This window comes from Triturus cristatus, chromosome 1_1 (assembly GCF_964204655.1).
Source record: "Triturus cristatus chromosome 1_1, aTriCri1.1, whole genome shotgun sequence".
NCBI classification, from domain to species: Eukaryota; Metazoa; Chordata; class Amphibia; order Caudata; family Salamandridae; genus Triturus; species Triturus cristatus.
In genome coordinates this window covers 62,892,083-62,906,354 of record NC_140579.1, presented here as the reverse complement: position 1 = coordinate 62,906,354, position 14,272 = coordinate 62,892,083, and the positions used below count along the sequence as shown (strand labels likewise).

General features: G+C 44.6%; 1 protein-coding gene across 2 annotated transcripts in view; it reads right to left on the bottom strand.

Annotated features, from left to right (window-relative positions):
• LOC146869412 (solute carrier family 12 member 6-like) overlaps positions 1-14,272 on the bottom strand; it is an 815,412-nt gene that overhangs the window by 232,823 nt on the left and 568,317 nt on the right. For both annotated transcript variants that reach the window (XM_085599784.1, XM_085599788.1), the window contains exons 19-20: positions 4,916-5,085; positions 4,216-4,347 (exon numbers count right to left, since the gene is read on the bottom strand). In XM_085599784.1, coding sequence (XP_085455910.1) covers positions 4,216-4,347; positions 4,916-5,085 — 302 coding nt within the window. The remainder of the gene's footprint in view (positions 1-4,215; positions 4,348-4,915; positions 5,086-14,272) is intronic.

Below are 14,272 nucleotides of genomic sequence, written 5' to 3'. Positions count from 1 at the left end.
GCAGGTTCCGCAAATAATACCAACAGAGAAGCGACTATTACCCCTAGTAATAACAGGAGGGGGCACTCAGATATCATAAGAATAGTATCTTGGAATGTCGCAGGTATCACAAATAAACTTGGGGACGCCCATTGGCTCAGACTATGGCTGGATCAAGATATCTCCTGCCTGCAGGAGACCTGGGCCACAGAAGAGATCTTTGTAAATGGTTACCGTTCATACCAGACAAGAGCTACCCCGCCCTCCTCAGGAAGAGCTAAAGGGGGCTTAATAACTCTAATCCCAAACACACTAGCAACAAAAGTAAAAATGCTTGAAGGAACCTCCCCATATTTTCATCTCGTTATTCTAGAGTTCCCTAATCAAGATCAATGGCTCTTAATAAACTTTTATAATAACAATTTTTGCCTAAATATGCAAAAAGTTTTGGATGAGGTGACCTGTGCCCTTGATAAGGCGACCAATTTTATTAAACAAAAGGCTGTCTTAAATATCGTATGGCTGGGGGACTTCAACATACACCCATGTAATTATAACTTAGAGCGGGTTTGTGGTGTGGAGAATTTGAGAGGCAATCCTGTCCATCATTTCTTGCATAATATCTATGGAAACACCCGGAATACGCTAATCTCAATGAGAAATATGCTCACGGTCAACAACCTAGCCACTACCAATGATACTCTGTCTCCAACGTTTCACAGAGAACACCAGGAATCGACTATCAACTTTATATTGATCACAAACCACTTAAACATCAGGTGAACAAAGTAAATATCCAATTTAACGCCTTCAGTGACCATGCGATTTTATTATGTGAAATCCAACTTATGCAGAGGGCTGTGATAACCCCCCAGGTAATTGGTCAGCCTATATTCACCAGACGAAACGGATATCAACTGAAGTGGCCCAAAATTGATAAAACAAAGGTGATACCCAAAATACTTAGGAAAGCCCTTCACATTATTGGTAATTGCCTAGATCCTGACAACCATCCCCAATTCGTGGTGTCTTCCTTTTTAGATTTTTTATAATGTATAAGGAAGTCACTCACTGGGAAGATGACCAGTAAATCATAAAATGATAAGGGCTGGTTTGATTCGATCTGTTCCAAAAAAAAGAAAGCCCTTACCAAAGCTCTAGGTTCCAAACCAAGAAATTTCTCCGAAATTCCCATTCTCCGTAGGGAATATAAAATGCCCAGAAAAAATAGGGAAAAGGCGCTAAGGGAAGAAACTTGGGCCAAATTAGAATAGGGTTCGGCTTCAGGCAACTCAAAGGAGTTTTGGGGAATAATAAATGGCCCCCACTTTAAAACTCCGAATGACCCAGGGCTTGATGTTAATGTAGGGGAGGAGGAGTGGGTGGCTCATTTTAAAGGGCATGCAGTATTGGGAAAGTCCCGATGGTGTCACAATGGATTTTTTCTTCGAAAACATGGATATATGGGGCCGCCTTTTAACCAATGTTTTTAACAAAATCGTTATAGTGGGCCCCCCCACATCTTGGAAAACCAGTTTAATCGTCCCAATTCATAAAAAGGGAGATAAAAGAAATCCTAAAAATTACCGTCCAATCTCGCTGATCGATACGACGGCCAAACTCATGGGCCGCCTTCTTTTGAGGAGATTGGAGGCATGGGTGAGGAGCAAAAACATTCTAAGGGAGTCCCAATATGGTTTCCAAGAGGGAAAAGGCATGATAGACCAATGCCTGAACCTCTCACTGATCATGGACAGATATGTAAGAGCCTAGGGTGGGAAGATCTATCTTGCCTTTATGGACTTATCCGCAGCTTTTGACAGCGTGTCCCACCCTAGACTCTGGCATATTATGGAGGAGATGGGAATAGATCAGGCATTGGTCGACTTCATCAGACAGCTGTACTCTGACGCCTCTTCCTCAGTCCATTACGGGAAGAACGGGGAGTGCACCCGATCATTTAAGATCTTAAGCGGGGTAAGGCAGGGCTGCGTCCTGGCACCATTTTTATTCTCCATCTATACCAATGGTGTGGGAAAACATCTTGAGGGCGCATCCTTGGATGTCCCTGTGCTTTCTAATCATCAGCGGTTACCGATTTGGGCGAATGCTGATGACGCTGTCCTGATGGCCCGAACTGGGATGGGGCTCCAGCACCTTATATCCAGTTTTTATGAACTCACTAGATTTAAAAGTCAACCAGAGTAAATCTTTCATTATCATCGCGGGAGCGGAGAAACGTGACAGACCACCTTCTTCTTTTTTTATGTACTCTGGCAAAATGGATGTGGTGGATTCATTTCCCTATCTTGGCGTCCTTTTTTATAGAAAACAATCATGGTCCAAATTGCTAGAGGGAAGAGCAATGGGTATGCAAAGAAGCCTAATGGCGCTGAAAACATTCTCCAAAAGGTTGGGAGTCAAACCTCTAATCCCAATGAAAAAAATGTATCATGCAAAAACAAAGGCGGCAGCGGTGTATGGGGCAGGGGTATGGGGGATGGCTCCCAGTGATTGTTTGCAAATGATTGAGAACACATTTTTTAAGTCTTTTACTTCCCTCCCACAGTCCTATTCGAATTATGTTCTACACATGGAACTCGCTCTACCATATATTATCGATTCAATCAAAATGGCACCACTCCTGCTGTGGCATTCTATTTGCAAAACCAAAGGGGTCCCCCCTACGCAAAATTTGATAACACTTATTTTAAAATCTGATAACTACAGTAGGATCAGGTGGCTAAAGTACGTGGAGTCGGAACTTACTGCAATGGGCCTAAGTCACCTTTGTAATGATCCATCCACTTGGTAAGTCCCTAACAAAGCGGAAACTGGTTGAGATATTCATCTTGAGGGCCCAATACTTGAGAAAGGAAAAAAACTCCCACAGTCTGTATGAACTAACTCCAGCGCTGGAGGAGGGAAGTTTCTTTTACCTGGCTGATGTCACATTGCCATACCACACATATATTTTATTAAGAATCCGGCTAAACTTGATTCCATTGATGGTAGGACACCCAGGGAAGCAATACAGACACTCCGATCTTTCCGTGTGTCCGTGCAACAACAGGTCACCACAAACTAATCTTTATGTTTTATTTTTTTGTGGTTTTTACCATCAAGAAAAACATACTTTTATTTGACCAATTTGCAAGCTCCACAATTTTAAATGTTGTCGTGTGGCATTGTATTTCTTCAAATCCTTGCAGAATTCTTTTGTGTGTTTCTCGCTAGGATCATTCTTATGGGCAAGTTTGAAAAAGAGAAAGCAGGTTGGCCCATAAGATGAATTAGGACTGTCTATTATAATTTTACTGTATCTAGTTTATTTATACATGGATGACATGGATTTTATGATAAAGTGGATGATAGCACTTTTTTAAACCATAATTTCTGACTGTAAATACTTATGATCTTATGTGTAAGATCGAATAAAGGATTTTGACTTGACTACTTGCTGCATGGTATGTACTACTTGGAGCCTGTCTTTTAGGGCAAGTACCTTGAAAATTATTCAAAGTAGAAGGGGAGGCAGGTAGGAAGGGGTTTCATGTGTCCTGCTGGACAGGCTGAAAAACAGTGGGTGTGGCAGTTGGTGATGATTTAATAAAGAGATGGAGCTCACTTACAGAGGGACACTTGTGCATGTAGGGACAGTTCTGTTATTTGAGAATCATTATCCAGATCCCAGTTTTAGTGAAAAGCAAAATAAAAGAACTGACATCACTGACAAGGATGACAAGGTTATGGGCCTATATTGTCACCTCCAGAAAAGACATCTTGTAGATCTGCATCTGACTCTACAACAGTGGTAGCTGGCCCCTTGCAAATCTGTATTGATAAACATAATTCTGGATCCAGTTTGAAGACTAGTGAAATATATAAATAGAGTAATCTCAAAGGATTTAGTATCTATTCGAAATTAAGTATACAATGAAATGTCCTGATTCCCTCAATCATGCAAGGGGATATTCAAATTGCCCCGATAAAGCTGGCGGCATGAGTAAGTACTTGAATAGTGAAACTATACACTAGCAACAACAAACAAGCAATGAAAAGAGACTTCAGAAAGCAGAGGAGACAAGAAAGACAGGCAAGTAGAATTCCATGAAAAATTATAACAGCTAAAGAAGCTAGCATATAATGAATGAGTGAGAAGGTATAAGAAGAACAACTATCTAGCATGTTTGTAACATTGTGTTAGTATGTAAAGACTTCTCAAAGAGTCCTCACCATTTCTACTACTTCGACATCCGCCTCGATACGTAAATGGTATAGAAAAGTGGCCAGGTCCTTTCTCATCTGGATGCTGTTATCTTCCATCTGAGCCACAGTGAAGATTCGAATTTTGCACTTACGCCAAACCTTAGACATTTGGGAGAGAGTATTACTTCAAATAAACAACAGATTATTCCACAGTTCTAGTGAACCAGTCTTTGAAACAAGCAATACATCACTGTTCAATAGTAAAAGCACATCTTCTGGGCAGCTCTGTAACCGTGAGGAATAGAGACAGAAAAAGTAAGTGACGATGTTAAAAAGGAGCACATAAAACTTAAGGCGTATTTCTTAGATTCAAGCCTTCATCCTCACTAAGTCCTAGGTATAGTGACAGCAAACTATCATTACACAACAAAGAGGATGTGGATCTCATAGTGCTCAACCTAGCAAATGGCTCATTAATTACTGCTAATGTAGTTACAATTGAGTTGCTATTGTCATCATGCTCATCCTTGAAAGTAAATTGGCAAAACAGTAAATCTCTTGAAACTTGTAGGGCTCTCAGATTTTATAGAGCCTGATCTTTCAAGGAAGAGAAGAGCAATGTCAATCATTTTCATCAAAAACTAATTCTTTCTCCATGCAACCTTCAATGCAATGGGAAGTACAGCAACATTAAACACTCGAGTAGTCCAGAAGCATGTGTGCTCACCTTGTGCTGCTTAATCAAGAAGGGAAGCAGCATCAACATGCCACCATCATGCACAACCCACCACACATCTATGTTTCCTTCAGCGAATGGATCTGAATTGCAAGGGAAGAAGGAGGTGTTCTTGGCCACCAGTAGGGCAAGACGTGCTGCTGTTGTCACTCGCACAGTACCTGCAAGGCACAATAAGGTTACATTCAGCACACTAAAGGAGTAGATGAATACGTTACCTTTGGTAATGCTCTTTCCTGTGTATACTATCTGCCTGCAGATTCCCCACCTTTTGAGTATCTCCCAGATGCCAAAGAATGTCCGGAACTTTCAAAGCAACTGTTCCTGGATGCTGATGGGTGGCACCACTGGCTCCATGGTAAGCCTGCGCCATTCAACAAAGTGACAACAGCCATATAATTTTGCCACCTTTGTGCACTCTTCGATGTCCTTAAACGCAGGTCAACTGTTCAAGACTGAAGTGTGAGTGTGTAAAATCTAGGTTGGGACCTTTATAGAGCCTTAAAAGTCCATTCTTTAGAACGTGGAGGAGAGAGAGCAGGGAGAAATCTGCATTTAGAATACCCACTAGAACAAATATCACCAAAGGCAACTAACTTGTTATCCTGATGGATATTTCTAATCCAACTAATGTCATCTTTGAACAGATACCAAAATAATACCTCCCAAAGGTGGGTCTGAGAAGTGGACTTATACCAGGGAACCCTGCTCGACTAGGCAGATGCACTGGGCCTCCCTATGGACTTGGTTGTCGACACAGTAATGCCTGATGAAAGTAAGAATGGATGCCAATTACACAGCCTGCTAGATGCCTATTCCTGGAACACCTCTTGCCAATGGTGGAGTGGTGGCATGAGCCCGAAGGCCTTAGAGAGGCTCCATTTCAGCCTGAATGTAGCATGTTTTAACAGGTCCTACTAACCTTATTTACTTGTCACACAGTAAAATATCCCACAGTGAACATATTTAAGTTTTGAAAATGATTCTGATTTTTCTTTTTTTTTTTACAAAACTTTATATAATTTTTTCATAATGTTTGTGTACATAATTTAAACATGATTATTCATCTATTATAAACAATATACATTCATTTGTTTAAAAACAAAGACCATATCACTACTCAATTCAACAACCTGCCCACATGAGCTCTCATGTACCATACTCCCATCTCACATACCATTCATTCCATATTCCCTCATACATCAGTCCAGAAAGATTGCGTCCACCATACACCGGTAGAATTTAATTTCTTTTCTCCTTCTGGTGTATAGGCCCAGACTGGACACATCAACAGTTTTATTTTTCCTGTGACTAGTAATTCAGGGTAGTAGGAACTCTCTTCTTTTCATCTATTCATTTTGTAGCATGTTGTAATACACAGGATGATCCACCTGATTTAAGTCTGCTTCTGGACCATCTTCCCCTTCTTAGCACTGGCAAAGCCAATAAACAGGTGAGCATCTATCGGGTGCTCCTTTATGCACTTTATGTATAAGCTAATAACTCTTCTAGAGTCCAGCCTGTGAAGACTTTCCTCCTCAGAGGTGTGAGGTGGATGTAAGAAAAAAGGGAGAATGGTGTACTGTCCTATGTGGAAGGTTGACACCACATATCGCAGATAGAAGGTGTGAGTTCACAGAATCAATTCATCCAGAAAGAAGAGGGCATAATGAGTTTTCAACAGCTCATTGACAAGGTGTGTATAAGTAAGCAATGAGTAATACCAATGTAATGGTCAGCAATCTTAGTGAGCAATTGTGCATAGGCTCGAAGGGTGTGCACCTCATCAACACAAGGAGCAAGTTAATATTCCATTGTGGCATAATACAGGGCGCAGTAGGAAACATGTATGCAAGCCCCTTTAAAAATAGCATCACAACTGTTGACTTGAATAATGATGGTTGGTTAGGCAAATGTACAAAGGTCTGATAGGAATCCTTTAACACTGCCCACAAATCTTTGCTGGACCAAAGACAAACATCAAAACATCAGCCGGTTTTGCCTGTAGGTGGTCGACATAATGGTCTCTGCACCAGGCCACGACATTTGCCCAGCATCCAGTGGATGGGTGCCTAGACACAAAAATACCATCTACTACTTCAGTGGGCAGACCACACCCATTCATTTGGTGCCGCTCAAACTCCACACATGGAATTGTAGGGTGTAGGGATTCACATGGAGGACCCTCTCTGTTGCTGGGATGTGGCATTCTCCAGAATAAGCAGAAGAAACATAGGACAGATACTCAGGCTCTGAAGATCAGAGTACAACCCTCTTCTAGGTTAATCTGGGGCAGAATAGCAGAATCAGCTGAGCAAAGTCTATTCTAACCCTCCTCACAACTCTGGGAAGGAGAGGCAGGGGTGCAAAGGCGTAAAGTAGACTGGAGTTCCACTTCAGACGGAATGTGTTTCCTAGGTGGAAACTCTAATGCACAGTAGTTGTGACACTGTGTTCTCGTGGTAGTGAAAAGATCTAGCTAGGATATGCCCCATTGGGTGAAGAGGTCTTGAACCATCTGCATATGAGATCCCTTTTGCGGCCCACCAGATGAGATTGTCCGCCCTGTCATTCAGAGACCCTTCCAAACGGTTGACCTTCTGAGAGCTCCTCTAGTATTTCAATCATTTATTAAGCAGCAGTGCCTCCTGCAAATCTGTACCGCCATGCTTCTTGAAGTATCACATGGTGGTCATGTTGTCCATTCCCTGAATTGACTTTCCTCTAGTGGAGGAAAGAAGGGACTTCAGAGCCAACCAAAAGGCATGAAACTCCAGACACTTGGTGTGGTGTCTTTGCTCTACTACAGACCACTGATCTTTATCACTCCCCGATGAATGCCCTATAACCAGGGACAATGCATCCATCACTACTGTGAGCTCTAGGTGAGGTCGGTAGGAAAGTTTGCCGCAGGTCAGGTTGGTCTGCAGTAACCACCATTGCATGTCCCATTACTTCCTCCTCCGAAATATGGATGCTGTCCAACAGGCAGCCCTAGTTTTGAGCTTACTCCACACATAGGTTCTATTGCAGGCCCGGCATATGCCACCAGGCCGAAAGGACCGTCGGGATGCATGATGCTGTAGAGCTGTCCACTCTGGAACCCAGGTGTGAGCCCAACACATAGGATTCCCAGACATGTTGCAGGGTCAGAAAAGCTTTGCATGTCACTATGTTCAAGATGGTCCCTGCAAAAGGGATCCTCGCGTACACTGCAGGTGGGATTTTGCCACTTTGCTGGAGAAGGTGGCTGTGTCAAGCCCATTTCCAGCAGCTAGTCATCGAGGTACAAGAATAGATGCATCCCGACCTGAAAACATAGGCCACAACCACCATCTTCACCTTCATAAACTCCATAGAGCCTGAGGTGAGGCCAGAGGGCAGGATGGTTAACACTTAGTTGTTCGAACAAAAAAGTTATATAAATACAGTTACATGAAAGTATGCGTATGCAAGTTAAAATACACCATACAGCCTCCTGGATCCAGGGAGGAAAGAAACCATGAAGCAGAGTCAACATTTTGAACGTCTTTCAGAATAAATGTTCGGAAGTCAAAGGTCTGAAATTTGTCTACGACCTCAGTCTTTCTTAAGGAAAAAGTTACTTACCTTTCGGTAACGCATTATCTGGTAGAGACCGTATATAGCTGCAGATTCCTTAACTTTAAATTTCCCAGGCATCAGAATGGATCTGGAAACTTTTGCGTGAGCAATACCCCGGTGTTCCTTCGAGTGGCTCAGTTCGGATCTGCGTGGCGCATTCGTTGGCACCGGATGTAATGTCGCGGTCACCTATATAAGTGCTGCTCAGGCGTGCGGACGTTAGTTGCTTTTCACACTTTCCATGCCAGAAATGCAGAGCCATGAAGTGAACGGACTAGTGTGTCCCCAAACTGGGGCCCTGAGAAGGGAGCAGCCATATCCCTTTAAACGTGTCCGCAGAGAGAGGAGGTATGGGTGGGTCTGCAAGGAATCTGCAGCTAGATATTGTCTCTACCAGAAAGTGTATTACCAAAGTTAAGTAACTTGTTCATCTGATAGAGACTTCTAGCTGCAGATTCCTTACCTTTGAATAGACAACAAAGCCATAGCATTCAGGCAGTGGGATGCGGACAGATTGACTAAACTAAGAAGTCCTGCAGGACCGAACGGGTGAAATGCCTATGCCTATCCCTGCGGACCTGATTGTCTAGGCAGTAGTGTTTGGCAAATGTGTGCAGGGACACCCAAGTTGCTGCCTGTAAGATGTCTAGGACTGGAACACCACAAGCCAACAACGTGATTGCAGCTTTTCCCCTGGTGGAATGGGCACATATGTCCTCAGGAGGCTGCTTTTTAGCTAGGACGTAGCAGATCTTGATACAGAGAACGACCCAGCATGAAATAGTTTGTTTCTGAACTGCCCGACCTTTCGTAGCCCCTACATAGCCCATGAAAAATTGGTCAACCACCCAGAACTCATTGCTGCTGTCAAAGTGGAATGAAAACGCTCATATTGGGTCTAGACTGTGGAGTTGTTCCTCCTCTTTAGAGGGGTGTGGAGGAGCATAAAAAGTGGGTAGGGCAAAAGATTGTCCCAAATGGAATGGGGTCACCACCTTAGGTAGTAAAGAGGCCCGGGTGCGAAGCACCACCTTGTTCGGGAATACCATAAAATAGGGAGGCTTGGATGATAAAGCCTGCAGCTCACTGACCCTCCAGGCAGATGTTATCGCCAATAGAAAGGCTGTCTTGATGGTAAGCAGCCGGAGGGGACAACTGTGCAACAGCTCAAAGGGGGCACACATGAGGTAAGAGGGAACCAGGTTCAGGAGGAGGATAAGCCGGAAACTGCACTGTGTCCAGAACGTCTCCGATGAAAGGGAGCGTCTGAGGAGGAGTCAGGTGTGACTTCAGCACATTTATAGTGAACCCCAGCGAATGCAGAAGGTACGCCGTAGTCTGGAGGTGGAACACGACAGTCTGCGGTGAGGCCACCTTCAACAGCCAGTTGTTGGGGTAGGGGAAGACTGACACCCCTAACCTGCGCAGATGAGTGGCCACCATGGCCATCACCTTGGAGAACACCCAAGGGGCACTGGTAAGGTCAAAGGTGAGCACCGTGAACTGAAAGATGTTGAGGCTTGGACCACCAAGCTCCCAGGTGTGAGGTGCTGGCTGAGGAAACTAGGATCATCTGAGGCTGGGCAATGGCGGCGTCCTATTGTCCTATTCACAGGAGCCCCTGTGTTAGGCTTGGACCAAGTGCCTAGAAGGACATCCGTGAGTGCTTCCTTGAAGGGCAAAAGGGGCTCAGATAAGGAAGCCCCAGGCTGAAGCACTTCGGTCAAGAGGTTAGTCTTGACGTGCACTGAGTGCAGCTACAGGCCTAGGACCTCTGCTGCCCTCTTCGCCACCATTGCATAAGATGCTCCCTCCTCAGTACAGTTGGTGGAGCGAGCATACCAGTATCTAGAGAGGTGTCCAGTCCACTGGCCTCTGCGTGTTCCTTATACCAGTCCACATTCTCACCAGGGCTGTATAACTGGCGTTATAAAGAGTCCAGTGACCCCTCCCAGTCCTCCCCTATGCTTACATGCCCCTCAAAACGCTCAAGCAACAACCTAGAGACACTGGGCTCCGTTGGCGGCGGATTGATGACATTCTGACCCAGAGTCGTCAGGGATAAGAATGGAGCTGGCGCTGCCAGTGGGCGCCGGGACCATCGACGTTGGGACCGATGCTGGATAAGGTTGTGTTGGCACGACTGGCACCAATCCGGGATCAAATCCATGAGACCTCATCGGAGCCGTCGGCGCAGAACCTGATGAGGCCTCCTCTGACCCAGCGGGGACCAAAGACCGCACCAGAGGGGTCAGCCTAATCGAATACTCGGCGCATGGCCTTGTAAAACTCTTATTTGAGCGGCGGTCGCTCCGGCTCCCAGAAACGGGGGGAGGTGCAGAGCATACCTGGCAATAGCTCCATAGAACCGTGCCCAAAACATCGATGTTCTTCATTCGTCTCGTCAATCCTCGACAGACGTGGTGAAATCGAAGTCTATCTAGATTTCCTCTTTCTGTGCTTCTTCCCCGAGTGTCCTGAGGACCTGAAGTGTAACAAAGATGACCCGGGGCCCCTGGAGCGATCCCGTGAACTTCTCCTTGACCGGGACCAAGACCTCCTAGGAGTCGCGCTAGATGGCGTTGACTGCTGGGCAGCAAGCAGCTTTAGGGACCGCACTCTCAAAGCCTTCGGCATTCTGAGCAAGACTTGTGTCATGGTAGCACTTGAGACACCATAAACAAACAAGGTGTGGGTCAGTAACCGACACGGCGCAGTGACCGGTGCCACACAGCTTGAACCCTACCTTTCTACAGGACATTCTCTCGACACCCAAGAGAAAATCTTCGACAAAACGTCTAATAAGAGTCTGTCAAAAATAGGCAGAGGGGTAGCTCTTCTCCGGATCAGCTCTAACTGGCGCAGAAAGAAAAGAACTGACATCCGGCCTCTTGGGTGATGCCTATATAGGTGACCGCGACCTCACCTTCAGCGCCAACGATGCCATGTGGATCTAAACGGATGCACCCGAAGGCACACAGGGGCACTGCTCAAGCAAAAGTTTCTAGATCTAGTCTGACGGGAAACGACCTTTACAACACGGTCTTTGGATGGCGCTCTACACTAAGGAATAGTATGATTTACTATTCCAACACCTTCCCTACTGTTACACAAACTTGGAATAGTAAATCATACCATTCCTAAGTCCAGCACCTGAAGTGCAAGTTGTTGTAACGACTTGCGTTGTAATAACCGCGATGTAATGTACCGTGAGCTAAATGATCGCTTTGTATCGTCACATATCCAGTCTGATGCTTGGGAAATTCAAAGGTAAGGAACCTGCAGCTAAAAGCCTCTATCCGATACCAAAAAAATTGAATAAATAATTTGGGGGCTATTTTCTGATAAGAATCATATGTGCATGTAAACGTAAATCTATTGCAATTGAAACAAAAACACAGATGTTTAGAAATGCATTTTAAAGCCTATCTTTAACTAGGCCTCGACTCCATGTTTAACAAGATGGCTACTGTCTCATAATAATCATTTTGTGTATATTTTTCTCATTAGACACCACACGCAGCAAAATGTGCAGTTTGTTTTGTAATGATACGCTGTTCTCAAGAGAACTCCGGAGGAAGCCTTTGCTACTATCAAAAAGAACAAATGGACGGAATGCTGAACAAATCAAACATTCACCCCCAGTCACAGATATGGGTTAAATCCATCGTTTATTTGTTCAGACATATAATTGAGAAGAAGGAGATGTTTTTAAAGGAGTCTGGGTGGAAACTTGAGTAGTGCAATCCCTTATTTCTATCAGTTGATTTTCTGAAAACACTGGTTGAAAATGTTGTCTCATTAATGTTTACTAAAACATCTAGAAATGCAATTTGGTAATTGTCTACTTTGTGTGCAACTTTAATGGTCCGTTGTTTAGTATTCAAATCTGAACCTTTCCATAAAACATCAATCATCTATACAAAGTATAAATATGGCATAAAATCTGTACTCCATCTCTCCTGGTCATAAATGTAGCTTTCCTGAAAGTTCCCCATGATAATATTGGACCTCGTAATACCCATAGATGTACCAATTTTTTTGTAGGAAAAAGTCAGTTCCATTGAAAATATCTGTAGTGTAATACAATGTAAAGTATAACAATTTCAACAAAAACACTTCATTTGCTCCAATTTCTTCTTTTTTCAGTAATGCCCATTCCTCTGCTTTCATACCATCAGCACGTGGAATGAAAAATGTCCTAGCTAACGTAACGGAAAGTTTCAATTCTATTAAGGACTCGGAGGCGAGGATTATGCTATCCTTTCTTCACTTTATTGATAGCAGCCATTCTAAGTCAAAACAACTACCAGTCCCATGAACCATAGGGAATAAACATTAAAATTATAGAGATAGAATGTCCCCTTCAATGCAACAATCAGGCGTCCCCAGGGTGTTGATAGTCCTCTGTTTGTGACTATACTTCCTCTTTCGTTGCTCAGTCAGCCAGTAGATTCACATCAGGAGTCTTGCTTACTCGAGTCCCCTGGAAAATTAAAAGAAGGCATAAGTGACAGCAGTGGCTAAGGTTTAGCCCTGAGGAGAGAATGCGACAAAGCATATACCAGATCACAATACCAGAATGTCACGTAAACATTTTACTTACCCCAATACGAGGGAGGGAAAACAACCAAGTTGTATCCTGGATGGGATAATCCTCGCCTCCGAGTACTTAATAGAACGGAAACTTTCCGTCACGTTAGCTAGGAAATTTTTCATTCCATGTCAGGCCCGGAGGCGAGGATTATGCTAGTTTAAAGCTTGCTCACAACCAAATGAGCCATGTCAATAACCGGATTAAAATAAAACCGCTTAAAGGTTGAGTCTGAAGACCAATCCGCTGCATTCAGGATGTCTTCCAGACAAGCTCCCAGGGTAAAGGTCTTGGGGGCCATAGCTCCTCTTGTAGAATGAGCACCAAAAGCTCGTAAATCTATGCCTGCCTCCTGCATAATCCAACGGACCCAACGGGCAATCATGGGAGAAGAGACCGCCTTATGAGGCTTCTTAAGCGCAATGAGCAACTGGCGTTCCCCAGGGGGTCTCAACTCCTCCGTCATCTCCTTGTAGGCCTTGAGACAGGCCACTACACAGAGTTTGGGAGAGTCAGGGATAGCAGGGTAGGAGACAGTCGTCCCACACTTGGTGCGTCCACGAATGGTAAACGTGACACCGGTGGGAGAGAAGATCCTACCAGACACATCCAAAGCTCTGACATCAGAGACCCGTCTGCAAGAAATCAGGCACAGAAGCATGGCCATCTTAGCCGAAAGTTATTTCCTGGACAGAAACCTATTCGGTTGCCAAGACTGAAAGAGGTTCAATACTCTTAACATCCCATAACTGGGAATACCGAGGCTCCTGGGGAAGTGACAGACGTTTACCCGAGGAGTCGACAAACCAAGGGGTGTTCTCCGACAGGTGAGCCATCAACCAAAGCATGACCAGCAGAAATGGCGGACCTGAAGGTGTTGATGGTCCTATACGCGAGACAATCCTCTGCTAGGGAGGCCAAAAAACTCAAGATGGCGGTCACATCAGTTGCCACGGGATTGAAATTCCGTCACAGACACCACCGTCTCCATGTGGATCGATAACGCTTCAGAGTGCTGTCTGCCCAGGCCTTGGACAGGAAAGTCTCAGCCGCTCCCGAAAGGCCCGGGACCGCCCATCGTCCCCTGTAATCCGCCACGCCATTAGAGTCAGGGAGCCTTGTTCGATCAATGGGTGAGGATATCCGTCTGG